Source organism: Diadema antillarum, unplaced genomic scaffold (genome assembly GCF_040938485.1).
Source record: "Diadema antillarum isolate AM-2024a unplaced genomic scaffold, OU_Dant_1.0 seq00000875_RagTag, whole genome shotgun sequence".
Taxonomy (NCBI): domain Eukaryota; kingdom Metazoa; phylum Echinodermata; class Echinoidea; order Diadematoida; family Diadematidae; genus Diadema; species Diadema antillarum.
This window is the reverse complement of record NW_027271739.1, coordinates 65911-91153: the sequence shown is the minus strand read 5'-3', so window position 1 is coordinate 91153 and position 25243 is coordinate 65911. Positions and strand designations below refer to the sequence as shown.

The 25243-nt window shown below is 40.3% G+C and overlaps 1 protein-coding gene across 1 annotated transcript in view; it reads right to left on the bottom strand.

Moving 5' to 3' along the window:
• Window positions 1-25243, bottom strand: part of LOC139740695 (mediator of RNA polymerase II transcription subunit 23-like) — a 122473-nt gene that overhangs the window by 59097 nt on the left and 38133 nt on the right. The window contains exons 10-17 of the mRNA XM_071651265.1: window positions 24021-24133; window positions 22678-22773; window positions 17447-17650; window positions 9861-10004; window positions 9174-9319; window positions 5137-5210; window positions 1733-1910; window positions 1073-1212 (exon numbers count right to left, since the gene is read on the bottom strand). Of these exons, the coding sequence (XP_071507366.1) occupies window positions 1073-1212; window positions 1733-1910; window positions 5137-5210; window positions 9174-9319; window positions 9861-10004; window positions 17447-17650; window positions 22678-22773; window positions 24021-24133 (1095 nt within the window). The remainder of the gene's footprint in view (window positions 1-1072; window positions 1213-1732; window positions 1911-5136; window positions 5211-9173; window positions 9320-9860; window positions 10005-17446; window positions 17651-22677; window positions 22774-24020; window positions 24134-25243) is intronic.

Genomic DNA, 25243 nt, shown 5'->3' with positions numbered 1-25243 from the left:
CCGCTGTATATATTGCGCTAAGTGGAGTGAGAGCACACACCCAGTGATTGCGATTCGGTCGTCACAATCACCGGGTATGCGCTCTCACTCGGCTTGCTTGAACTCTTGAAATAAAGACGAAATAAAAACGGCTAGAAACTACACTACACCGAACCCGGCTTGGCGTGAAAAGTTAGTTTGCAGGCAAACCCCTTGTTTATCGAAGAAAAAGTATTTGCGCGCTAAGACTACTACACGCAGCACTGGCACTGGCGCCTGTAGCAGTGCTAGTGGTGCGTGTAATGGTCTTGACGTGCGCAGACTCTTTTGCGTTTGTTCCAACAAATCATGATGAAAAGTGGCCAGTAAAATTCTACTGACACCACAATTTGGAACCACATACTACCTGGGGATGTTCATAGAGGTCCCATCTACCACCTTGTCTGGTCAAACCTTTTCTGCGGGGTGGGTTGAACGAACTCCTTAATTAAGCCTCTTACAGGAAATAGCGCCTTGACTAATAAGTCAACATTTTATCCAAACTGACCCAGACTTTACCAAAGACAAACTATAGCACTATCCTACTCTCATCTTTCTCAAATTTATCAATGGATTTTTTTTTTTTTTTTTGCAAAGTGATTCATGTCAGATCTTAAAGCACACTTGAAATCAGCCCCCCCTACTCCACTAGAAATACTGAGACACACATATGGACACCAAAGTAGACAGTAATTGCAGTAATTGAGACATTGTAAGTAGAAATCCTCTACTTGAAATATTGTAGGATATTGTACTTACAGTCATGAAAATTGAAATTGTGCACATTTTGCGGAATTAATCATTTTCAGATTTTAATGACAGAGAGTGGCAGTGTTTTAACATACGACCTGACCATGCAGATTGCAATCTTTTCTGAAAACAGTTCAATATATTAAGTCAATTCATTTCACAGGGAAAGAAAAGGTTACATTGATAATTATTGAATTGAGCGGGACAGCATTCTGGTATGTAAACAAGAAATGACAGCACTGAATCTGCAAGTACAAAGTGTACAATGTAACAATGATTGTGGACTTGACCATGATATACTCACAGGTGAAACCTTTGATGCCAAGGGTTTCTATTTCAATGTACACCAAGAGTCTGCTGTAGGTTTCAACCAATGCAGGTGATAGAGCTGTTCCTGGATGCTTGTGCCACTGAACAATCTTGTTCACAATCACATGAATCACACTTGAAGAGGGAGAGACAATGTTTGGTCATGAAATTGATATATATCTGATCTCATTCTAGTAACATTTACTGTGCTTACCACAAAGAGAAAGAGAGTGAGAGAGCAGCATAAATAACATTACAATTATATATACAAGCTTGAGCAATTACTCATTTTATGAGAATATCATAAAAGCACTTCAAATGCTGTCCATGCACAGTGGAGATACAAACTGTACAGTCAAGAAAATCAGATATTGTAGAGGTATAGGTGCACAAAAGTTTTCTCCACACATTTCTACTTGCTCCCACTCTTGGTACAAGCTTGGGATTTGCAGCTGAAATCAACAGCAAAATCTTGCTTAAAATGCATGAAAAGCATATTCATCACATTTTTCTTTTAATTCCAAGAAATAAATAAATCCCTTAAATCCTTTCCTACAACTGACATTTCTTTTCCCAGGATTTTCCTAGGTACATACAGACATTTTCAAGAGAATTGTCTTAAACTGCATTATGTAGAACTGCATCTGCCACCTACCTCATTTTGGCATGGACAGTAAGTGAGTCCAAGAGGGTGAGAGGGATGGGTGTTGTCAGTCCTACTGCCACACAGGAGCTTGGTCCTGGCAGTGGTACTGTTGAGTTGGAATTGGTGATATAAACATTCTCCACCAGGGTTTGGAATGGGCGTTGTGACACCTCTTCAGCTGTGGAGTCTATCATGGACCAATGGGACAAGGAAAGCCACAGAAAATGCACTCATCACGGGCATTAGAGCTCTAGTGATCATAAATACGATCCTCTTGGGAACCATGCATCATGAAGATGTAACATATTCCTTTGAACACACCACCTACACACATAACACAAAACTAGAGCACTTTGCCTGCCATGCAGTCAACTGAGAAGACATTACTTTTCATGCAATCACAATTATGTGATGTATATGTACATGGCTCTTCATTAACAGTAGGGTATAAATTGAATTTAGATCACTGACCACAGATTGACCTCTAACCCTTGACACAAAGGAAAAATATTCACATTAGTTTCTATCCATTAAATCAAAAATATGATTATTGAAACTACCTAATGGACTTCACCACTAGAAAATGGCACAGTCAAACCTGTTGTCTATTAGTGGCCACCCAAGGGAAACAACAAAAGTGGACGCTATAGACAGGTTGGTGGCCATTTTGAATTTCAATACTTGCATTTTATAACACTCAGTAGCAGAAATAGACTTCACCACTTCAAAATTGTACAGTCAAACCTGTCTATAGCAGTCACCCAAAGGAAATCTCAAAAGTGGCCGCTATAGACAAGTGGCTGCTATAGACAGGTTGGTGGCCATTTTGAATTTCAATACTTGCATTTTATAATAGCAGAAAATGCCGCATGTTATTCCTAACTAGAATTATCACTGAAGGTGATCAATACCCCCGCCCCTAGTGTCGCTTTATAGTGTGTGATGTCATGAGGGCAATGACGTTTTATACCAAGTTTGTGCACTTCTCGAATTGGAAACGGAATAATTTTAGTTTACTGTACAATTACAGAGTTGACACCGAGTTCCACAAGGTTTGGGTAAAAAGTGTGGTTACCATGGCAATGCACTGTCTGATACAAACACAAGGGACATTTTGCATAACTACACTTAAAGACCATCATACACACCAAATTTTGACCTTCATAGCTGAATGGTTTATTTTGATACAAAAATGAGTGGTTACCATGGCAACACATTTTCCTTAAACTAACACATTGGTGTCTCGCAAAACTACACTTCTAGATCATGCATTCCATAAGCTTTTATAAGCCAATTACAGACGAAAATGAGGTTTTTTGCATATATTTGCATAATCAATTTAAAATAGAAAATGCAATTTTTTTGAAAATTTAACTTAACAGTGTTGTAGATTACATCCGGCTTTATGTTCATGCAAAATTTTGTGGCGATCGCGCGATCAACGGCCGAGATCTGAAGGGGGGCCATAATGGCCCCCCCCCCCCCCAGGAATTCAAGCTTGCAAAATAGCCCAGATAAGTTAGGGTTAATTGCTTGAATGATGTAGAAGTTATTCAATCCACAAGGTTTGGGTAACATTATGGTTACCATGGCAACGCTTTGTCCGACAAACAGAAAAATTATGTGTTGCACATCTATGCCCCAAGGCCATAATGCCTACCAAATTTGATTTCAATTGCTTCAAAACTGTGGAAGTTGTTCACTCCACAAGATTTCGAAGAAAACATGCGGTTACCATGGCAACGCTTTGTCAAGTACAAACACAAAGAGTGTCTTGCATAACTACACCTATAGATCATCATAGATACCAATTTTGAAATTGATTGCTTAAATACTATGGAAGTTATTCAATCCACAAGGTTTTGGTAAAATTATGGCAATGTATTGTCTGACAAACACAAAAAACATGTCTTGCACATCTATACCTCAATATCATCATTTACCCTAAGTTTCATTTAAATTGCTTCAAAACTGTAGGAGTTCGTGACACAAGATTTTGCAACAGACCGACCGACCGCCCGACCATCCGCCCGACCAACATTGTGGTGATTCCTATATACCCCCTTCACACTACGTGTGGCGGGGGTATAAAAAACAACAACCAGCAATTAAAAGTTTGCATGTGCAGCTTTTTTGAGGATTTTTGTTGTACAATCACTTCCTTTCATTTATTTATTTATTCTTTGCCTGGTTCTGTTCTTTTGATTTTAAATAGAACATTTTGGGCCTGGAGGAAATGCGCTGGTTTGTACTAGTTTGCATGAACGGGTTCACAAGTGCTGAGTTCTATGGAGACCCTTCCCCCACCCCTTGAATGGATAATGTGTGAAGCTTAATATGTAAACAACAAACAATACCCAGACAAGTACATGTACCACCACATTGTCCTTATTCAAAGGGATTTTAATCACTAATTAGTCGGCATTTTAGTAAAATTCTACGATGTTATTGGGAGTTGTCTTTGCCTTTGTAGCATCTTCAGGGCAACATTACTGAAGCCTAGATCTAATCTATTCAAGTGAGTGGTAAGGCAGCTTTTGGTCGCAAAGAGCTGCATTAATTTTGCCAGTCGTGTCTGTGTGAGTGTGACTGAGCTAGAACTCAGTGGAATTCATGCAATGAACGTAAAAGACATTGTATTCATGGCTGATTTAAAGAAATCCAGTCCAGTCCAAATATAAGTTAGTCTGATAAAAAAGAGTAAAATCTTACAAGTTCAACAGTACAAATTTGACTGAAATCGGATGAAGAATAAGGAAGTTATGACATTTTGAAGTTTTGCTAATTTCAGCAAAACGGTTCTTGTACAGTGGATATGAATATGCAAATGAGTGAGCTAACCATGTCATGCCCTCACAATTTTCCATTGATCATGTACAAAAAAAATGATGAAAATTCAATGTTTCTGTCACTGAAGTCTGAAACATGACATTATCCCTGGTTGTAGAACTTCAGAATAGTGATCAGTTAGATATACGAGGATTTGAGCCTCAGGCATAACTGCGTTTGAATGAAAAACTGGAAATTCCACAATTTTATGTAGAAACTACGTATATGGTAAGTTGTGAGGAAATGACATGCTCACTTTGCCATTTGCATATTCATATTGACTGTTCATGAACTGTTTCCCCCCAAATTAGTGAAACTTCAAAATGTCATAAGTTCCTTATTTTTCATCCGATTTCGATCAAAGTTATACCGTTGAACTTGCAATATTTTACTTTTTCTTATCAGACTAATATTTGGACTGGATTTCCCCTTTAACGGTTCAGCTAAATTCTTTTTGTGGCCGCTATACGCAGGTAGATATTCACGACGGGATACAAAGTGAGTGCTGCTGGCTGCATTAGGCAGGTGGCAGCTATACAAAGGGTCCATAATATAGCAATTTTGTGCAGAACTCAAACACTTACATGCATTGAACTGCAGAGCTATCCTGTAGTCAGTCAGTGGGAGGTGCTGAGTCTTGAATGTTTGCTGGAGATACCTGATGTGAGAGACAAAGATAAAGAGAGGAAGGTGGAAGGATAATAACCAGTGGGGATCTTTAGCCTTACACCGCACAACACCTGAAATTGCATTGTATAATTGTGCTTTAGTTCACCAAAGCATTTTGTGACAATATGTTACAGAGGAGTAGCAGCAAATGTAAAAGCACATGAACAGAAGTCAGAAAATAAATTGAAATGGGCTATACTAGTGTTGTGTAGACAAGCACAGAAAAAGCATCTTTTTATTCATTTTTTGTGATGAACAGAAGTCAGAAAATGAATTGAAATGGGCCATACTAGTGTGGTGTAGACAAGCACAGAAAAAGCATCTTTTCATTTATTTTTTGTGCAAAAAAGGGGTGAATCATAAAGATTACTAGTATGTTGTACCTCTTTGAAACCTTGCCCTCTAAGATAGACACAAATTCATTCTTCATATTTATTTTGTACTTCAACTTTTATAATCTACCCAACATCAAAGGGGAATGATTCTCTGAAATGTGTGGATTAAGTGAAATGTGGTGATATTAAAAGCACACATCAGTACAATTTGAGGAAAATCACGCTATTGCTGGATGAGAAGACTATAACAGTTTCTCAACGTCACTGCAGAACGATTAACATAAAAAAAAGATATAAATTTACAAATTTTGTTTTTCTGGAACAATGAAAGAGTCTTGACTAATCTCTTTCAGAAAGCAGGGGAGAATATCATTACCTTTGACATATGTCAGTAAGAAGTTTAGGGAATGTGTTCTTTTCATACAAAATTAACTTCGAGGCATCTATATCATTAAGTAATTTGCTAAGGCGGTGTGTGTGTGTGTGTGGGGGGGGGGGGGTAGTGCATATGTATTCCTGATCTATTTCCTTTGTTTTTAATTGGTAATTTGGTGCGGCTATCCCCTCTGAAGCCTGTTCTTTGGGCAGAACACACTCAGATGGGATGGTCATTGGGTGAAAAATTCACGAACAGGTGGAAAATTATCTTTTCAAATGTTTAAAAGGAAATATGAATACTGATATAAGCTACATGTATTTGCACCTTTTAATAAGCTGGAAAGGTGAGTACAGTATGTGTGTGTGTGGGTCAGTGTGACTGCGGGGAAAATGTTGGGGGATCAGGACAAAATGTGGGTATCACTATGTTTGTGTAAGGGTCAGAGAACTCCTGTATTTTTTTTTTTTAAGGGCGAGTGGCTGAGCGAGTGGCTGAGGGAGAAATGGGGGGGGGGTGTCAAGGGCAAATGTTAAGGGACCCTTCCCCCACCCCTTGAGTCTTAGGCAGAATCTTTCGGGAGGTAGAGGTAGAGGATTTTGTTGTCAATCTTTTTTCTTTTCTTTTTAAGCCAAGTGTGTTTGAGATGAGAAGCTTCTCTCATCTGGGAGAGTAAACTCTTCTCTAAATATAACTGTTAAATTTGAAAAACCTAAATTGAGATATTAGCAGAATTTCTGGACATGCAATTCTTTCACTGTGAAATACAACACTTTTTTTTTATGCTCGTGCAGATCATGCCTTAGGGATCCCAATCTTTAAATTTGCTTTTCTCTCTCTTTTTTGAATTTATGAAACTGCACCTCCTCACTATCTCTTATTTCAACAAGGAAAAGTAGAAATTACGCGGTGCGTAATATATGTCCCTGCCGGAAGTAGCATTTAGTAGCAAAATGTACAATATAGGTAAAAAGATCAAGGTCAAATGTCAAAGAAGTCAAAGGTCAAAATTCTATGTAGAAGTTTTGAAGCCCTCACCTAGTGCCATCACATAAAGCAAACGGAATCGAAATCGGTTTAGAAATGGCGAAGGAGTAGCATTTTGTAGCCAATGTACAATATAGGCCAAAAATCAAGGTCAAAGGTCAAAGAAGTCAAAGGTCAAAATTCTGTGTAGAAGTTTTGAAGCACTAACCTAGTGCCATCACATAAAGCAAACGGAATCGAAATCGGGTTAGAAATGGCGAAGGAGTAGCATTTGGTAGCAAAATGTACAATACAGGTCAAAAATCAAGGTCAGAGGTCAAAGAAGTCAAAGGTCAAAATTCTGTGTAGAAGTTTTGAAGCCCTCACCTAGTGCCATCACTTAAAGCAAACGGAATTGAAATCGGGTTACAAATGGCGACGGAGTAGCATTTTGTAGCAAAATGTACAATATAGGTCAAAAATCAAGGTCAAAGGTCAAAGAAGTCAAAGGTCAAAATTCTGTGTAGAAGTTTTGAAGCACTAACCTAGTGCCATCACATAAAGCAAACGGAATCGAAATCGGGTTAGAAATGGCGAAGGAGTAGCATTTTGTAGCCAATGTACAATATAGGTCAAAAATCAAGGTCAAAGGTCAACGAAGTCAAAGGTCAAAATTATGTGTAGAAGTTTTGAAGCCCTCACCTAGTGCCATCATATAAAGCAAACGGAAGCAAAATTGGGTTAGAAATGGCGAAGGAGTAGCATTTTGAAGCAAAATGTACAATATAGGTCAAAGGTCAAGGTCAAAGGTCACAACTGAAATTCTGTATAGAAGTTTCAAAGCTCCTATGTAGTGCTATCATATAAAGCAAACAGAATCAAAATCGGGTTAGAAATGGCGAAGGAGTAGCATTTTGAACATTTTGATCACACACGGACGCACGGACGGACAGACGGACACACGGACGGACAGACACACGGACACACACACGTACGGAGCCCGTTTCATAGTCCCCTGCTCGAACTCGTTCGGCGGGGACAATTAATTTTTGAATGGGTTTACAGTTCAATACGTTTCTTTTTTTTAAGCTTAGATCTTAGTACTTTGAAATAAGTTTAAAAATGAAAAATTCATTTTTACTTACTGTATACGCCATACATGTATATTTCGCGAGTCTAAATTTTCGCAAATTCACGATGATTTCGCAAGTGGTTAAATTCGCGATTTTGGAGTCCTGTACTGAACAGAGAAGGGTTCACATGTACATTACATTCACATCGGGATCAGAGTCAATATTTTTGCGTGTCTTTGATTTCGCGAATAGGACCTGACTCGCGAAATTCGCAAAAATAAAAACCTCGCGAAATATTCGGCATATACAGTATATAGCTCTATTTTTGTTTGTCTTGAGCTGGGTGGTCACATTTGCAATGAACAAAATGATGTGCTATGTAATGGCAGCCACTAAAAATCCCTCATATGAAAATTATTTATGAAAAGAGTGAAACAACAAATTACAAGTAGCTCAGGGGGCTGCTTCCTTTTCTTCCTAGATACTGTTGACAAAGTATCCACTGTCTTCTGCTTACTTGCCTTCTTCATCGGGTGTCCCAAAATGCTAACATTTACCTGTTCTTCATCAGAGGAAAACAGGTTTGTCTGTGTGGTTAGGATAGGGACATCGTCGCCCTTCTTTGTCTTTTTGTGTTTCATAGGCATAATGCTGCATTTAGTTTTGACTTTCAAAATCCTTTTGATCATTGGAACCTTTCAACTCTTTTGTGTCTTGACCACAGAGGTCCACAGCGCCTTCGCACACTTGCATTTTTAGATCTGCAACGGCACTGCGCTGTCCTGAAACATTCTGGGTGCTTTCCACTTTCATGAAGCTGCCTGCACTGTAGGATTCTTTTAGGCACGTTCGCAGAAGTGTTACGGAATGACGGGATGTCCTCGCGCTATCCTCACAAGTTACCAAAGGTGTCAGGAAGTTTATTTCTGTGTCCAAATTTTGGTCTCGATCAAAATTTGGACATGGAAATTTTTCTTTCTCCCAAAGGTGCTGAAATGCCCGGACACGTTTATGAACGATAAAGTCAGTGAATGGACTCTTTCAAGAACATACAAAGAGTTTGCCAAATGAATGTGGAATTACTTAATTTACTTTCCGCATCTTGTTGCGTCAGATGCTATATGTGGGTGCAGAGACTGTCACGTTATTCAATATTAGAAGGAAGAAACACTGGAGCCCATGAAAGGTAGTGAATGACTCACTCTAGGTGCGTCCTGATAGCAGGAGGGGGTGGTCTTTGGAGAGGGGTCTTCTCCTTTTGCGCCTTGTGGTCCAAGTGGTTCCAGATGCAAGCCATGGAGAAGACATGGGTGCAGGATGGGTGATTGACGTCTGGTACTTTCAGACCCTGCAGAGAAACCCACGCATTGTATGAACGAATGTAGTACATGTGACTCATCAACTGCGCAAAAACATGACCCAACTATATTATGGTGTTGTTCAAAAGTGTGGGTAAAATGGAGATGCGATACAAGTACACCAAAAAACTACAGTGAACAATTGCCAAAATCTGATCTTAATATTCCAGTGTAAATGGAGGAGGTCATGGGACACATACTAAAATTTATCATGATGCTAAGCATTAAACTAGGGAGGTGGAGATGATGAGCACCCACCATCTCAACTGCCAACTGGTAATAGGCACTATGATTATTCTTGACCAACCCCTGAATATAAGCACAAAATTGACATCTTTCAGCAGTCCAATATCATCAATCCAATACTTTTTTTTTTTAATGCTACAAACCAATACTTATCAAACAACCATTGCACTCTTTATCAAAACACAGTTCTAACATGTTTGTCAACACAAGCCAAAAAACTTCCAAGTCCTAGCCTGCCAGTAGAGCCACTTGTGTCATCATCTAAGAAGAAAGAAGCATGTATACCTTCTTCTCAGGGTAGAGAAGGTCAGACAGCCGGAGAACTGGAAGAAACTCCTCCAGAGAGGCCTTCTTGATACTCCCGGAGATGAACTGTAGTAACACCCACATCAGGTGGTCCCGTCCCTTGGTCAGGCTTCGCCCATTTAGCTGGATAAAATACAGCCACGCTCAGATGTTAAAGGACAAGTTCACCTTCATAGACATGTGGGTCGAGTGAATGCAGCAATATTAGTAGAACACATAAGTGAGAGTTTGAGCAAAATCGGACAATCCGTTAAAAAGTTATTAACTTTTTAAGTTTCTGCTCAGTCACGTCTGGATGAAAAGACTACTATAGCTTGTGATGTCACATGAGTACAACGATATAAAGAAAATTCATCATATTTCCATTTTTCTCGCATAACAAAAGAACACTCGCCTTCTTTCTTTCAGAAGGCAGGGGGAATAATATTACCCTTAACATACGTCAGTAGCAAGTCGAAGAACTGTGCACTTTATCAAAAAAGTAAAGTTTTGTGAAATTCTCTTTTTTTATATATATTTTCTTTATAATAGTTGTACGCATGTGACATCATACACTGTAGTACCGGTAGTCTTCTCTTCCAGCAGTGACTGCGCAGATACTTAAAATATTCGTAACTTTTGAACGGATTGTTTAGTTTTCCTCCCACTTTCACTGACGTGTTCTACTAATATTGCTGCATTCTCTCAATCCTTATGTATATGAAGGTGGACTTGTCCTTTAAGATATATCCGGGATGCTGATGGTAATGTATAAGATACTGTAGTCCCCATGCAGAATGTAGATGCTTCCCTTCATTGTTTGTGCAACATTCTCATGAAATGATTCCATAAATCTTACTCAGAAAGCACTAATGCTATGTTCATGTCTTGACCATTTGGTTGTTTGTGCATGCACGAGATGTTAGAGAGCAATTCCACACCATGTCCAGGTTGACTTTAATATCAAAAGTAGAGTTATTCTGATAGATTAAGAAATATCAGAAATACCATGTTCTGGATGATTACGTGGCAACTATGTCTTTTCTCTTCAAAAATCATAGTTTTATTGCTAGTTTCTTGCAACACACAACATATTGATGCAAAGGATGCAAATTTGTCTTTTTTTATTTTATGTGGAAAAAACAAGGACATTCAGTAAAGATTTGTGCGTGCATCAATGAGACTTGTGATTCCATGACAACAGCACCTCACACAATCTGCATATGTGGTTGTTACTAATATTGCTGTTTCCTGAAAACATGTGATTCTTGAAATTCCAAAACTTGAAAATCTTTATATCAAGTCTGCTTGAATAAAACATCTGTCATACTGTGAGATTTCTTCAAGCCTACAAACATTTAAGCCAAGTTAAACTAACGAAGGATTTCTTAAACCGACTCCCTGTTGAAATTTCTGAAATATGGTAAATCATATATCAATAGAAAGCTAAGAGCATGAACAATGTCAATATGTCAGTTAAGATACCCGAAGGTTAACTGTAATATAATGAGACAAAATCCAAAAGCTGTATTTTTTTTTGCTTTCCTGAGCAAAAGACAGTTACGATTTTGGCTCTCTTTTGGATGACGTCAGCTTTTGAATGAAGAACAGTAGCACTGACAGGCAAGTGGCTGGGCGAACTGTGAAACAAAGATGATAGCGTGCTGCAAAGCTCTGCTCTAAACCAGCTTTGCTGCAAAACATCTTGCATGGCATGCATGCAATTTGTGTTTGTGCAGAAATCAACCCAAAGATCAGGCGGCATATGGTTAGACGATATCAGCAGTATCTGAAAGTATTTTGCCTCTGTGATATCGAGTGTTGCCAGAATTTGTCAATTATTGCCATCTACAATATGTGCTGATTGCAATGATGGATTTGTCAACACCTGCAACATCAAAGACAAAATGCAAGGGCGGGAGGAGGTGTACGGTATTTGGTTGTGGCAATACCACTGTAGGGGAATACATTGTGCACGCTATGCCGGGGAAGATGCCCGTCGGGACAGAAAGGTTCATGCGGTACCAACGGGCATGGGTGAACTTCACTGGAACGCATTGTAAGTTTGATGTCATAAATGCAAGGTTTGTTTCTCTTTCCCATAAGTGTGGTTTTGAAAACATGGTGTAAGCCTAATTTATTCCTAATCTATGCTTAGCTTACCGATTTTATGAATTAATCTGAAAAAAATCCTGTTGTCTTTTCCTGCACAGATCTCACATCTGCCTTCCAAACCACAGCGCTGTTCAAATCAACTGCTGCGGCAGCTGTGCATGGGCCTACACATAGCCTTTGCTGTATACAGTGCACGCAGTGCAAGCGCACGCCCTCTATACTCTTGGGTTGTAAGCATGGTAAGCAGTTGATTTGAATGGCGCTGTGGTTTGGAAGGCAGCAGTGAGATCTATGCAAGAAAACATTTTTTTTTTTGTTGAATAATTCACAAGGCAAGTGCCATAATGTGTCTCGCCTGTTCGGGTACAATTTCTTGTATGCGAATGGGATATAACAGCTAAAACAAAGTTATTTGTCTTAGACTCTTGCAGCTAAGCTTTAATATATGACCTCAAATGACTTTTGACCTTACCATGTCACCCCTGATGGCAACATAATATGCAGGTTCCCCAAGTGCATCTACAACCCAAGTTTGGTTGAAAAGGGAGCGATGGTTGCAAAGTTATCTATCATAGGGGAGTCTTGCAGGTAAACTTTAACAATGACCTGAAATAACCTTTGACCTTACCATGTGAGCTCCAACGGCACCATAACATGTATGTATTCCAAGTGCATCCATCACCCAAGTTTGATTGCCATTGTAGCAACATGTGCTGAGTTACATGTGATAAGAGAGTCTTGCAAGTAAACTTTAACGTATGACCTCAAATGACATTTGACCTTATCATGTGACCTCTTACGGCACCATAACATGAAGGTACCCCCAGTGCATCCATCACCCAAGTTTGATTGCCATCGTAGCAACATGTGTCGAATTACGTGTGATAAGAGAGTCTTGCAAGTAAACTTTAACGTATGACCTCAAATGACCTTTGACCTTATCCTGTGACCTGCAACGGCACCATAACATGAAGGTACCCCCAGTGCATCTATGACCCCAGTTAGGTTGTAATCCAAGCAACTTATGTGAAGTTATTTGTCAAAAGAGAGTCTTGCAGGTAAACTTTAATATAGACAAGAGACCCGGGGGTCACGCGCTCACCTGAGTATCGCAAGTTCACCTTCCATGCATTCTTGCAGACTCTTACCTGAGAACATTGGAAACTTATGGTGGGGGTAGCTTTGAGAGTGGGGGCATGGTGTCCATTTACAGTCCATCACACTGGTAAAAAATACCTACCAAGTACACTGTACTTCATCAATACATATGTATCAATATACTGACTCATTGTATCAACTTAGCTCAATCACTTCCGGTTCCAGAGAAAATCTGTAAAGATTCCTTACAGGAGGGGGGAGGGGCATATTGCCCATTTGATGGAATTGAGATTCTATACCCCTAGGGATGCTACCTGCCAAGTTTGGTGAAAATTTGTTATAGGGTTTTCAAGAAAAATATGAAAATTTACAATTTTGGTTCAAATTTAGGCCCCCTGAGGCCCCCAGGTGGGGCATGGTGCCCATTTGATGGAATTGAGATTCTTTCCCCCTAGGGATGCTACCTGCCAAGTTTGGTGAAAATTTGTGATAGGGTTTTCAAGAAAAAGATGAAAATGTATAATTTCGGTCCAAATTTAGGCCCCCCCCCCCCCCAGGTGGGGCATGGTGCCCATTTGATGGAATTGAGATTGTTTCCCCCCTAGGGATGCTACCTGCCAACTTTGGTGAAAATTCATAATGGCATTTTCAAGAAAAAGATGAAAATGTACAATTTGGGCCCCATTAGGACCCCTCCCACCCCCCTCCCCTGCGTCCCAAGGGGGGCACCCCTGATTCAGCCATGAACAAACTTGAAACTGCAGTCATCAATGTACTAATTCATAGTATTAACTTATATCTATCACTTCTGGTTTTAGAGAAGAAGATTTTTTAAGATTCCTTAATTTTGGGGGGTTTGGGCCCCTCTGGGGGCCCCCAGGTGGGGTATGGCGCCCACTTGAACAAATTGAGATCCTATCCCCCTAGGAATGCTACCTGCCAAGTTTGGTGAAAATCGGTCAAGGGGTTCTCAAGAAGAAGACGAAAATGTAAAAAGTTTACGCACGCCGGACGATGCACGACTCACGACGGACGCTGGACGAAGAGCGATCGCAATAGCTCACTTGAGCCTTCGGCTCAGGTGAGCTAAAAAGAGTCATGCACATACTCTTTGATATACGACCTCAAATGACCTTTGACATCATCACATGACCTCCGACAACACCATAACATGAAGATACCCCTAGTGCTTCTATCACCCAAGTGTGGCTGCCATTGCTGTAACAGTTGCCAAGTTATGCATCATAAGAGAGTCTTACAGGTAAACTTTAACATTAATGAGGGATGACGGACGGATGACGGACGGACGCCATTTGGATCCCTTAGTCTCGCCTTCACCTCCGGTGGGCGAGACAATAAAATTGGTAAGCCAAACATCAATTAGGTAGGCTTAGATATTCAACTATGTACAGCTGATTCAGTGAGGCTGAGCTGTACTAGTATGCCCTTTTTAGGGTGTTTTTACTAAGTTGGTTCTGCATGGCAATAAATATGAGATCTGTCTCTAGCTGACCAAGTTTACTCTAGGCCTACCATCATCAGATAAGAAGCTCATCGAGAAGAGACAGATACCATTCGTCTATTTGCTAAGATGACAAATTCATTTTGTTTTTCAACCAAAAGTTGTGGTATCACTCACAGGACAGTCAGTAAAACAGGTTTAATGTTACAGATAGTCTGTGCAAATCATTGTGTAGGCCTATATTACAGCTTACAAATTACATCACATGGCAGGGACTATCCATGTGGATATCTTAAACTTTCAGAAACCCAAATTTCACCATAATCACAGGATATAGTATTACGTAGTTGCTTATTCTAAATCACTCATGTAAATTTGTAGCATTTCCTTCATTGGTTAGCGTTAATATCCATGTCACTTTCATGTCAATGCTCAATTTCCCCTCAAAACAACTTATTCTTCCTGAGCAATTGCAACGTACGTACATTGCATGCAAAATCTGAAATTGAAGTTAGCTGTCTTTACTACGCGAGAGTGATGACTGAGAGAAAAACAAATCGCCAGTTACATGAAGTCGGATAGGAAATGCAATACCTAGATTGTACAAGACTACAAACAGACAGATATACACCAACATACATGTACACACACACACACCCACATACACAAATTTCTCAATAAATGACTTAATTTTAGCTTTTTAGTGGAAAATGAGCAGAGAAAATGGGATTCCATCGGTATTTGATCCCGAGACCTCTGGACTGCTAGCCCGGTACTCTACCGACTGAGCTATAGACAGTTCCTAGTTCAGTGTTCATCCCAGAAACCCTAAATTCTCAATGCTCAAATGGTCAGAAGCTACAGCAGTTTGTTTGTGACACACATGTACACACTTGAGCCTGGCACAAACCCGAAGGATATCCAACTTGGGGATAAATGCGAGGGATCACCGACGTGCTGCAGCTTTCTCAGTATGTAACAAACGCAAACAGAAGAAAACTGACCAGACATGAATATAATTTATTAATGAAAAAATGAGCAAAGAGAATAGGATTTAATTTTTGATATTTACGATCGCTGCACAATGATTTGTTGTTCAATACACTACACAGCCAACTTCAGTTCTAGATTGTGCAGGCAGTGTACGCCGCAATCTGTTGGGAAGATCGAGTTTGTATTGAGCGGCACTTCCCCTCAACCGATTTCGTTCAAATTCACGCGAGTAATTGGAAATAAGCTATTAAGTAGATATATCCTGTGATTTTGGTGTCATTTTGTTTTACGGCATTTGAGATGTCTACATGGATACGAAAGTACATAGGCCAGCTTTCCCATCTTGTTGGCCTCAACCCCCCGGCCTGCCTTGAACTCCATTCACCCTGACTTTTAAAATGCATGCAAACTCACATGCAATGGCCGGCGCGTTTACGCCAGCAGAATGCGTCGTTCATGTGAGGATGTCATCAAGTGAGTAACTAAATTCTAGACAAACTCCGAGGCCCTGAGTGAGGGAAATCAACACTCTGTTGTTTTTAATGCAAAATCTATACCAAAATGGTAGCAAACAATGAATCGTTTCCTATGACATTAGCCTATATCCATGGCTGCACACTGGCACTGGTCCAACGATCCCTGACCAGTAAAAATCACTGTCGGACCAGTAACTTTTTCAGGAATGGACCAGTAAAACATGGAAAAACTGGGTACCTACTGGTCAGACAGACAGGATGGACCAGTAGAAAAAATGGGTTAGTGTGCAGCCCTGCTATATCTAATACGCAAATTTCATGCAGATGAATTCATTCAACAATGTTACAAGTTCCTTCCCACAAACACAACACAGACGGAATGATTTGTCTCTCAGCAATACTCAAACTCATTGAACTCTTAACATGCACTGCACTGTCTGCAGAGTGTGAATTCAAAGAAGAAAGCTTGTAACGTCCTACAAACTATCAAGGCTTCTTCCAAAATGTGACATCTTTGATTATTACACACACAGTATGTATTGTGTAATGTGCTGATGGTATGAAGGGCATCATGGAAGCATGAAATGCATCTATCATGTGCAATAAATGGAAAGTGGTGCTTGATGCAAAGCAAATATGCTGTTGACAATTCTTCACACATGCTCTTCGTGTTTTTTTTTCCCAGGTAACAAGAATTTGTTTAACAAAATCAAACTATCATGTTATTGAGGGACAACATAGAATACTGTGGACTTACTTGGAGTTGCTATAAAAGAGTACTAAAAATAAAGACTATGGTATTGCTTCTTGTGAAAGGCTTGGATTGGTCAACTTATCATAGGTGTTCAATGAATGATCACTCTACATTATCTAAATTTATGTCTGATCACTCAAGTTATAATGCATAATTCATACTGAAAACAATCACTTTTAAAAGCAAGAGAATATTAATCAGAGGGGTGAAGGTTGAGGTGTGAATTTTCTTCAATTTGTCTCCCTCTACAGCAGTTGCTATCTTACAAATTTTATTTGTAGAGGGAGACAAATTGAAGAAAATTCACACTTAATTAATCACTTTCTATATTTTACATTTATCAGTCTAATCATCAAATCCACAAGTAAAAAAAAGTGCTTCCCTATTGATTACCCGGGACAAGAATGGTTGAATCACAAAGGATGTCCCAGTCTGTATCTTCAGATACAGCTATGCATAATCCATGATCTAAATGCATTGAAGCGAGGAAGCCATGTGGAAAAAAAAAAATACTGTAAGGCTTTCGTGGCTGTGTCACTCACTCTTGTGTTCATCCATTTCTGTCAATGCTCAGTGTGGCAAGTTAGTCTCAGTCCTTGGCCAAAATGCCTTGTCAAAAGCCTTTGACTGGCATGAAGCTCACTTCAAAATAACTTTCTTCAGATACAATGTACCTAGTTTTACAAACCTTTTCATGCAAAGATTGCACCATGCTGGGAAAGCTGACAAACTGGAACAATGCAAAGATGATAAGCTGTGTAGACAGGTGTTGCCATGGTGCCATAGGCCATGAACTCGGCATGTTGCTGCCATCCTGTGTCTCCACCCTTTCCATAGCTACAATCAAAAGATTAGCTAGCTCCTCTTCGAGTGCAAGGCTCCGAGTCTTTTGCTATCAGACAAAAAAAAAAACAATAGAAGAGTGAAATTAATAAACATACAGCCATCTTCAAGTAGGTTAATTGATAATATGCCGAAGGAAAATTTGAAATGAAAGTCTAAGCAATGTAATAGCATCACACTGGTTGAGCACGACATCATCACATCTTTAACAAGACCTGAAAAGACATGCTGAAAATCACATACTTTCCATTTTGGAATGTGGTAAATGCAGGATTTCAAATAGTAAAGCATACAAATTTAGCCAGACTAGAGCAACAACTGAAGAACAATAGCTTTTACAGGGTGTCATGTTGGTATTTCAGTCATATCACAATAGTGCTTTGTACATCACACACTGCAGCAGTGGTTCATACAACTACAAATGTACCAGTAAATGTGGCAACACACTCCTATCCTGTAGTAATAGATGCTTGTTCAAATCCAAAGTCCAGTATCTGTTGGCTTTATATGCCAGTGGCCTTGACACTGACTTCTTATCATATATTTTGTTGCATGTAAGCCATCAGGAGACAAATCCCAACAATAATGTCCTTCAAATTTTGTATCAGTTGGACATCAATCACTACCATCATATTCCCCAAACAATACTGATTGCCTGTAGATTTATCAGCATACAGAATAGTCAAAAATCTATAAAGTGGTACCTGATTCTTGATTGATCATTCTTCACATATGGCCTCACAAATCTACAATAAACCAAAATTCTGTCACATCAATGCTAAATCACGCTGTAGTAATGCAATTTGGGGGGGTTAACTTTGTTATTTCTAATACAGTGCTCACCCATTAATCGGGAACCGCTTTAGTGGGAACCCGCTTATGTGCAACAAATCTTGATGCAACAAAATTTTCACGTGCTATTTCCACCACTTTATCGGAACCATGAACCGCTTTATTGGTACAAATCTGGCTGAAACACTTCCAATGTCCGTGTATTAATGTCTAAAAATAATAGGTAAATCCTGAGAAAAAAATTGCAGGGATTCAATTTCCTTACCAGAAGGATTATTGTCTCACTAGTTCCCGATAGATTATGCCGACTGCACAGTAGAGGCGGTCATATTGAGCGTCATCTTACAGTGTGTCGTCACCTTCTATTCACGCACTTACACTGTAATCGAGTCCACTGATCTCACCAGCCAGCCAGCCAGCCACACATGTAGCTGAGAGACTGATGATCTCTCTTCCCGCTTAGCCCTCGCTACCCTGTATGCTGCATATCATGCTCTCACCAACTCATGTGTGATTGTGTGTGTGCCACACCCACACATGCCACACACTCACACTGTATGTGCATGCCAACACATGCAGTGCATTGTGTGAAATTTCAGCTTTGAGATTACACACACAGGCGTCCACTGTATGCAGGTTTCCTTCTAATCGCCCCTTTCCCAGGGCCCCTTCTTGCAATCTACAAGCACACGTACGTAAAATCCTTTCTACCACTGCGCCAGCCTGACCAGGTGGCTGGCATACTTGTTGGGTGTCAGACTGTCTGTTTCCCTCTATCTACCATTTTGTTTTTTGTTTCTCTTATTCTTTACCTTACATGAGACACCTGCATGGCTGCTAGCAAGTGGTTTGTTGTTTAATCAGTACAGTGCTTCTTTTTTCTCTGTCATTCATGGGATCGCGCCAGGGCCAGGAATATCAAAAGAAGGAAGTCTGCTCAGGCCAAGTTGTCTCTTGCACCATACCATCAAATTGTCATTACGATCGCTGATCAATTTTTTCCCCCTTAAGTCCCAAAGTCGGGTTGCGTCTTATAACACGGGTGCATCTAAACACAGAACTTAACGGTATGTATTTTCAACTCAACAAGAGGGTTATTTTGTGGATCAAATGAATGGAGGTTTGTTCTGATAATGCATTTAACAAAAGTGTGAGACTGTCGTGCCATGTCCTTTCTTAAGCCCCTGTTCCACTATCATGATCTGGACCCCAATCTGTCCCAATCTAGCATATCGGGAGAGAGCGGCAAAAGCGTACGGGGATCGGAGGCATCGTAGCAGCAGGGTTTGAAGGTCAGGGTTGGAGCGGGCATTTTTTCAGATCGGGGAAAAATTTTGAACCTGTTCAAAATTTCTTCCCGATCTCCCCGATCAAAATTGACCTATTTTCAATTGTACGGCAAGCGGGGAGAGCGTAGTGACAGTGTAAACACCATGGGATGAGCGTAACAAGGTCTTTCTGAGCATAGTAACATTGGTACAAGAACGGGAAGTAAACTGAGACACCGACGTGGTCCCACTACTGCTCTGCTTTTCCCTGATAAAAGCACGATCTTCCCGCCTTAACGCCGCTCTCACTACGTTCTCTACTCTCGTATAGAATCAAGGCCACTTCCTACAACGCTCTCAGCACGCTTCATTCCCGCTTTAGTTACGCCGTTTCCGCTTTAGCTATGCTGCTTCTGCTTTTTATAGCTACGCTGTTCCTACACCTTCCCAGACTCAATTACGCACGTCTTCCGCTCTCGCCCCTCTAAAAGGGACGCAACCTATACGCTGTAAAAATCGCAGCCAAAATGTCTGCCAGAAGAAGATCAAGGAGATCGAGAGGCAAAACTGTTGAGGAGGAGGACATTGTCTCTGCTCCTGTAGGGGCAGAATATGAAAAAGGAGAAGCTCAAATTTTTGAAGAAGAAGAAGAGATGAAGAAAAAGAAGAGAAGAAAGCAGCGAAGCAGCTATCCAAGAGGCGAAGAAAGAGAGACTGCACATGATGCTAAAAGAGGAGGAAGAGGACATAGCAGAATTTTGAAGAATATGAAATCATCTACAACTGGAGGAAGACGGACTATAAAAGCAAGGACATCAAGAACAAGAGACCCGCGGGTCACGCGCTCACCCGAGTATCGCAATTTCACCTTCCATGCATTCTTGCACACTTTTACCTGAGAACATTGGACATTTTAGGTCTGCATATGGATCCCCCCCCCCCCCTCAACTCGGGGGGGGCAGCCCTGGATCTGCAATTAACAAACTTGGAACTAAAGTCATCAATGTACAAACTCATGATATTAACTTTGCTTTATCATTTCTGGTTCTAGAGCAGAAGATTTTAAATATTCCTTAATGTGGGGGGAGGGGTGGGCCCCCTAGGGGCCCCCCAAGAGGGACATGGTGCCCATTTGAAGGAATTGAGATTCTATCCCCCTAGGGATGCTACCTGCTAAGTTTGGTCAAAATTCATTATGAGGTTTTCAAGAAGAAGATGAACATGTACAATTCAGGCTCCATTACAACTGTAGGACTTCTTCCCATCCCTCTCCTGGATCCCCAAGGGGGGGGGTGGGCACCCCTGATTCCGCCATGAACAAACTTGAAACTATGTGTGTCATCAATGTACTAATTCATAGTATCATCCAAGCCCTATCACTTTTGGTTCTAGAGAAGATTTTTAAAGGTTCCTTAATTTTAGGGGGTTTGGGCCCCCTGGGGACCCCCCAGGTAGGCCATGGTGCCCATTTGAACAAATTGAGATCCTGTCCCCCTAGGGATGCTAACTACCAAGTTTGGTGAAAATCAGACATGGCGATCTCAAAGTGAAGATGAAAATGTACAATTTAGGCCCCATTAGAACCCCTCCCCACCCCCCTCCCCTGGGTCCCAAGGGGGGCACCCCTGATTCCCCCATGAACAAACTTGAAACTACAGTCTTCAATGTACTTACTCATAGTATCATTTAAGCCCTATCACTTCTGGTTCTAGAGAAGAAGATTTTTAAAGATTCCTTAATTTTAGGGTGTTTGGGCCCCCCTGGGGCCCCCCAGGTGGGCCATGGTGCCCATTTGAACAAATTGAGATCCTATCCCCCTAGGGATGCTACCTGCCAAGTTTGGTGAAAATCGGTCATGGGGTTCTCAAGAAGAAGATGAAAATGTAAAAAGTTTACGCACGACGGACGACGGACGACGCACGACGGACGCCGGACGAAGAGCGATCGCAATAGCTCACTTGAGCCCTTGGCTCAGGTGAGCTAAAAAGCACTGGAAAGATAAGCATGTCTTTGATTATAACAATGCATTGCTGCAAAGAACTGTGAGTTGAGGAGCCTCTTCGAGGTCCACAGTATATTTCTTTGGTTCTGCGTGCTAATAAGTTGACTGACTGCGGATCGACAGTCAAATCGGGGCACATCGGGGCACATCGGGCACTTTTCAACTCTCTGAACGGGGTAACAGCGTGATAAGATCGTATAGAACGTTCAGAGCGTAGATACAGCATGCAATGATCGGATAATATCGGCAACATCGCACTAACAGCGTAGCTACATTGTTCTAAAGCGTAACTGCAGCGGCAGAGATTGTAATGTCTCATTCCCGATCATCGAAGTAAGAGCGCAGCAAGCATGTGGTAGTCGTAACTGCAGCGTTCTTAGAGCGTTCTAACATCGTACTGTGTCCAGATCGGCTCAGGTTTTACCCAATCCTTCCCGATCTGAGAAAATTGTCAAATCGTAGCAAGAACGGCATAGTGGAACAGGGGCTTTATCGCCGTTTTGGGTCTGCGTGTCGTAGCGTGCAGGTATTTGACGCTGTGGTTATCGTCGAGCTTGACAACTGTGCATGGTTTAATGTAATGCCCACATACTTGGCTTCATGTTGTGTGGTTTGCACGGGCCAATACCGGCCATCGCTTCAGCGGAAGCACCGCTTAAATGGGAGAAAAACTTGTCTCCCGACCCCTTGCGGTTAAGCGGTGAGCACTATACTGAGGTCCTTTCTGACACACAATTAAGTTTTATCAGGAGATACAATGTGCCCAGACGTGGTGGGAGGTGTTTCCATGAACCCAATACTTATCAGCTATATTGGATTGGCTTAATATGCAATTTAAATTATAAATCCGACATTGAATCAACATGTTCTCTAGAGCAAGAACTTGACAGTATACCTCCACAAAAACAAGTTGTATTCAAGTTAACATTTTGCCATGGGGAAAATGTCAAGAAAGCAAACAGAAAACAAAAATTCATAATTCTTATAACAACAACATGATGATGATGTTCTTACCACTTTGTTGAGAGACAATAGGGTGCAGACCATATCTCTTGAGTAAGGCTGCTCTAAGACATACCTCAGCAGGCCAGTTTGTGGTTTCATCGCATACTGTGATTGAAAAGGAATTACATCATTGATAACTGACTTTAAATCTCTGCCTGGGATTGGAAATTACTAATACCTACTGAAATGACCAGAGACTCCAATTCTCCTGCTTTGAGGCTGTTTCTCAAAATCTCCAGCTCTCCTACTTTAATTTGAATTTCTCCTTCTCTAGATGTATGTCTCACTAAATGTGTACCCTCCCTGTTTTAACAAAGGCTGCTTTCTCTTGCCAAACTTTAGTTTTGTCATATTTATATTAAAAAAGATAGGGCTAAGATAGCACCAGTAGAGCATCATTAACCATAGAGCTTCCAAGGCCCTTTAAGCGATCCATGGACTGTAGCAGCAAAGGAAGTTATGCCTTGTGCTTGTAATATGCAGTATTTGCTTATGATATTGTAGGCATGTTTGCTCGTTCAGATCCTAGAGTCTCCAGTTTGCTTGGGTATGCTTGGGGTTGGACACATGTAAACCAATGCCAGAGACAGACTTCTTCAGTTTTGGTATATTGGGCATGCATGTCATGATTGTCAATCTGTACTAAAATTACTGTGACTTCATCTGTCAGAGGAAGATTACAATGTCTAGCATCTCATCAAGCATACTTGCTTCAGGCAATGCTTTACATAGAAAAAAAGTCAGCCTGTTTCCTTTGATACAAGATATGAGAGGAACAAAAAGAAAAACAAAGTATCAGAATATAAATGTACTGATTCCTCTTCACACAGTGATGGTCAGTCTTATACATGCAATTGAAGAACATAAACAACAAGTTAAAAGATGATTTCAACACATCAAATCAATGCAGCTCTCATCATACTACATCATAATCATGAAGATTCTTAAAAGCGATCAGGAGGCACACTTTTACTTGTGTGTTACATGCATTTCAGCAGGCTCAAATCAGAAAGGCTTGTATACATGTAAGTATTCTCTTGCCAGTGCATAGACACACACATAGGTTGTCAGAGTGCCTCCTGCAAAATCAGGGAGATTAACCCCACAAATGTCATAACAAATACATTTTCCCAGATTTGTTACACATACTAAGTATTTGATTGCATTTGTTTGTAAACAGCACCAAAGATCAAGGGTTAATGTCATACTTTTGATGCCAAATTTGGGAAATCAAGCAAAGTGTGTCCTTGAAATATCAGATCTCAATGTACATAACCAAAGCAAGAATTAAAGATACTGCCTGAAATAATTAAACTGATTTTAGGTCATCTCCAAATATGGGAAAACCTCACCATGTCAAATGGAAGCAGGCCTTTCATTGGGAAAGCCAGGGTCACTGCATCCAGCTTCCATGAGTTACTGGTGTTGTTTGAGTGACCGATGATTGGTAGCAGGAAATGACGGCCTGTTTGATATGACAAAAAATACTTTGTAAGAATGCCATTACTACCCATAACTATCTATAACAAGACTGGACTAGAAACAACACCCTTCCCCAATTCTTCTACAGACGTATCATTTGTCATGGTTTATACAACTCAATGAAACAAATGTGGAGGTACTTCTACCTAGCAACAACTGTAAAATTTGTAAAAGCTGTTTGAAATCTTGGTAATAAGAAAACAGTTATTTCTGTTAACTGTAAAAAGAGGAATAATAGTTCAGCAAATAAAGCACTTTGTTTTATTTGCTATCATAGTTGATACACCATTTGAATATTACAGGTTTGTTTTTGCATCAACACTAACTAAATGTGGGCTGTCATGTTAATTCAAATATCAATTCTACGCGCAAGGCACTATGTATCTCTACAATTTAATCACAGGTTATTACTACTACCCAAAAAAAACAAAACAACAAAACCCACCAAAACTTTACAAATTAATGAATTAATTTGCCTGTCATGCAACAATGTATTTCAATCACTCATCATTCTGCCTGGGTGATACATACAATCTTAATTTATTGATTTGTTTAAGTGTATGCATTTACAAATGTACATATTAAAGTCACAAAAATGAAATACAAATAAAAAAAAAAATACGACCGACAACATGCAAGTGATCCTTGGTCATAGTGTATGGAGTAAATCTTTGTATCAGGAATAAGTGCACATGAGAATAAGAGACCCAGTACAATGGTCTCACACTTGCCCGAGTATTGCAAGTTCACCTTCTACACATTCCGGCAGACTATTATCCAAGAATTGTCTCACAAATCGAAGCTAAACATCTGTACTAAAAGGCATGTTATTGGTCATGGCAAATATGTGTGCGAAGGGATACGATAGTCAAGGAAACAACATGTACATTGTAAATGAAGGAATATTCATCAACAACTTCCAATGTACTGCCAAACTATGTATCATAGTTCACTGGCATGCTGAGTCTAGCCTGGCTACTACACGTACTTAAACCTTGTTCTCATAGTGGGCGCGGCCAGTTTGTGCGTACGCACGCCCCCAAAATTTGCATAAACGCTTTCTTTCAATTTCCTATTTTATTCTTTCCATGGT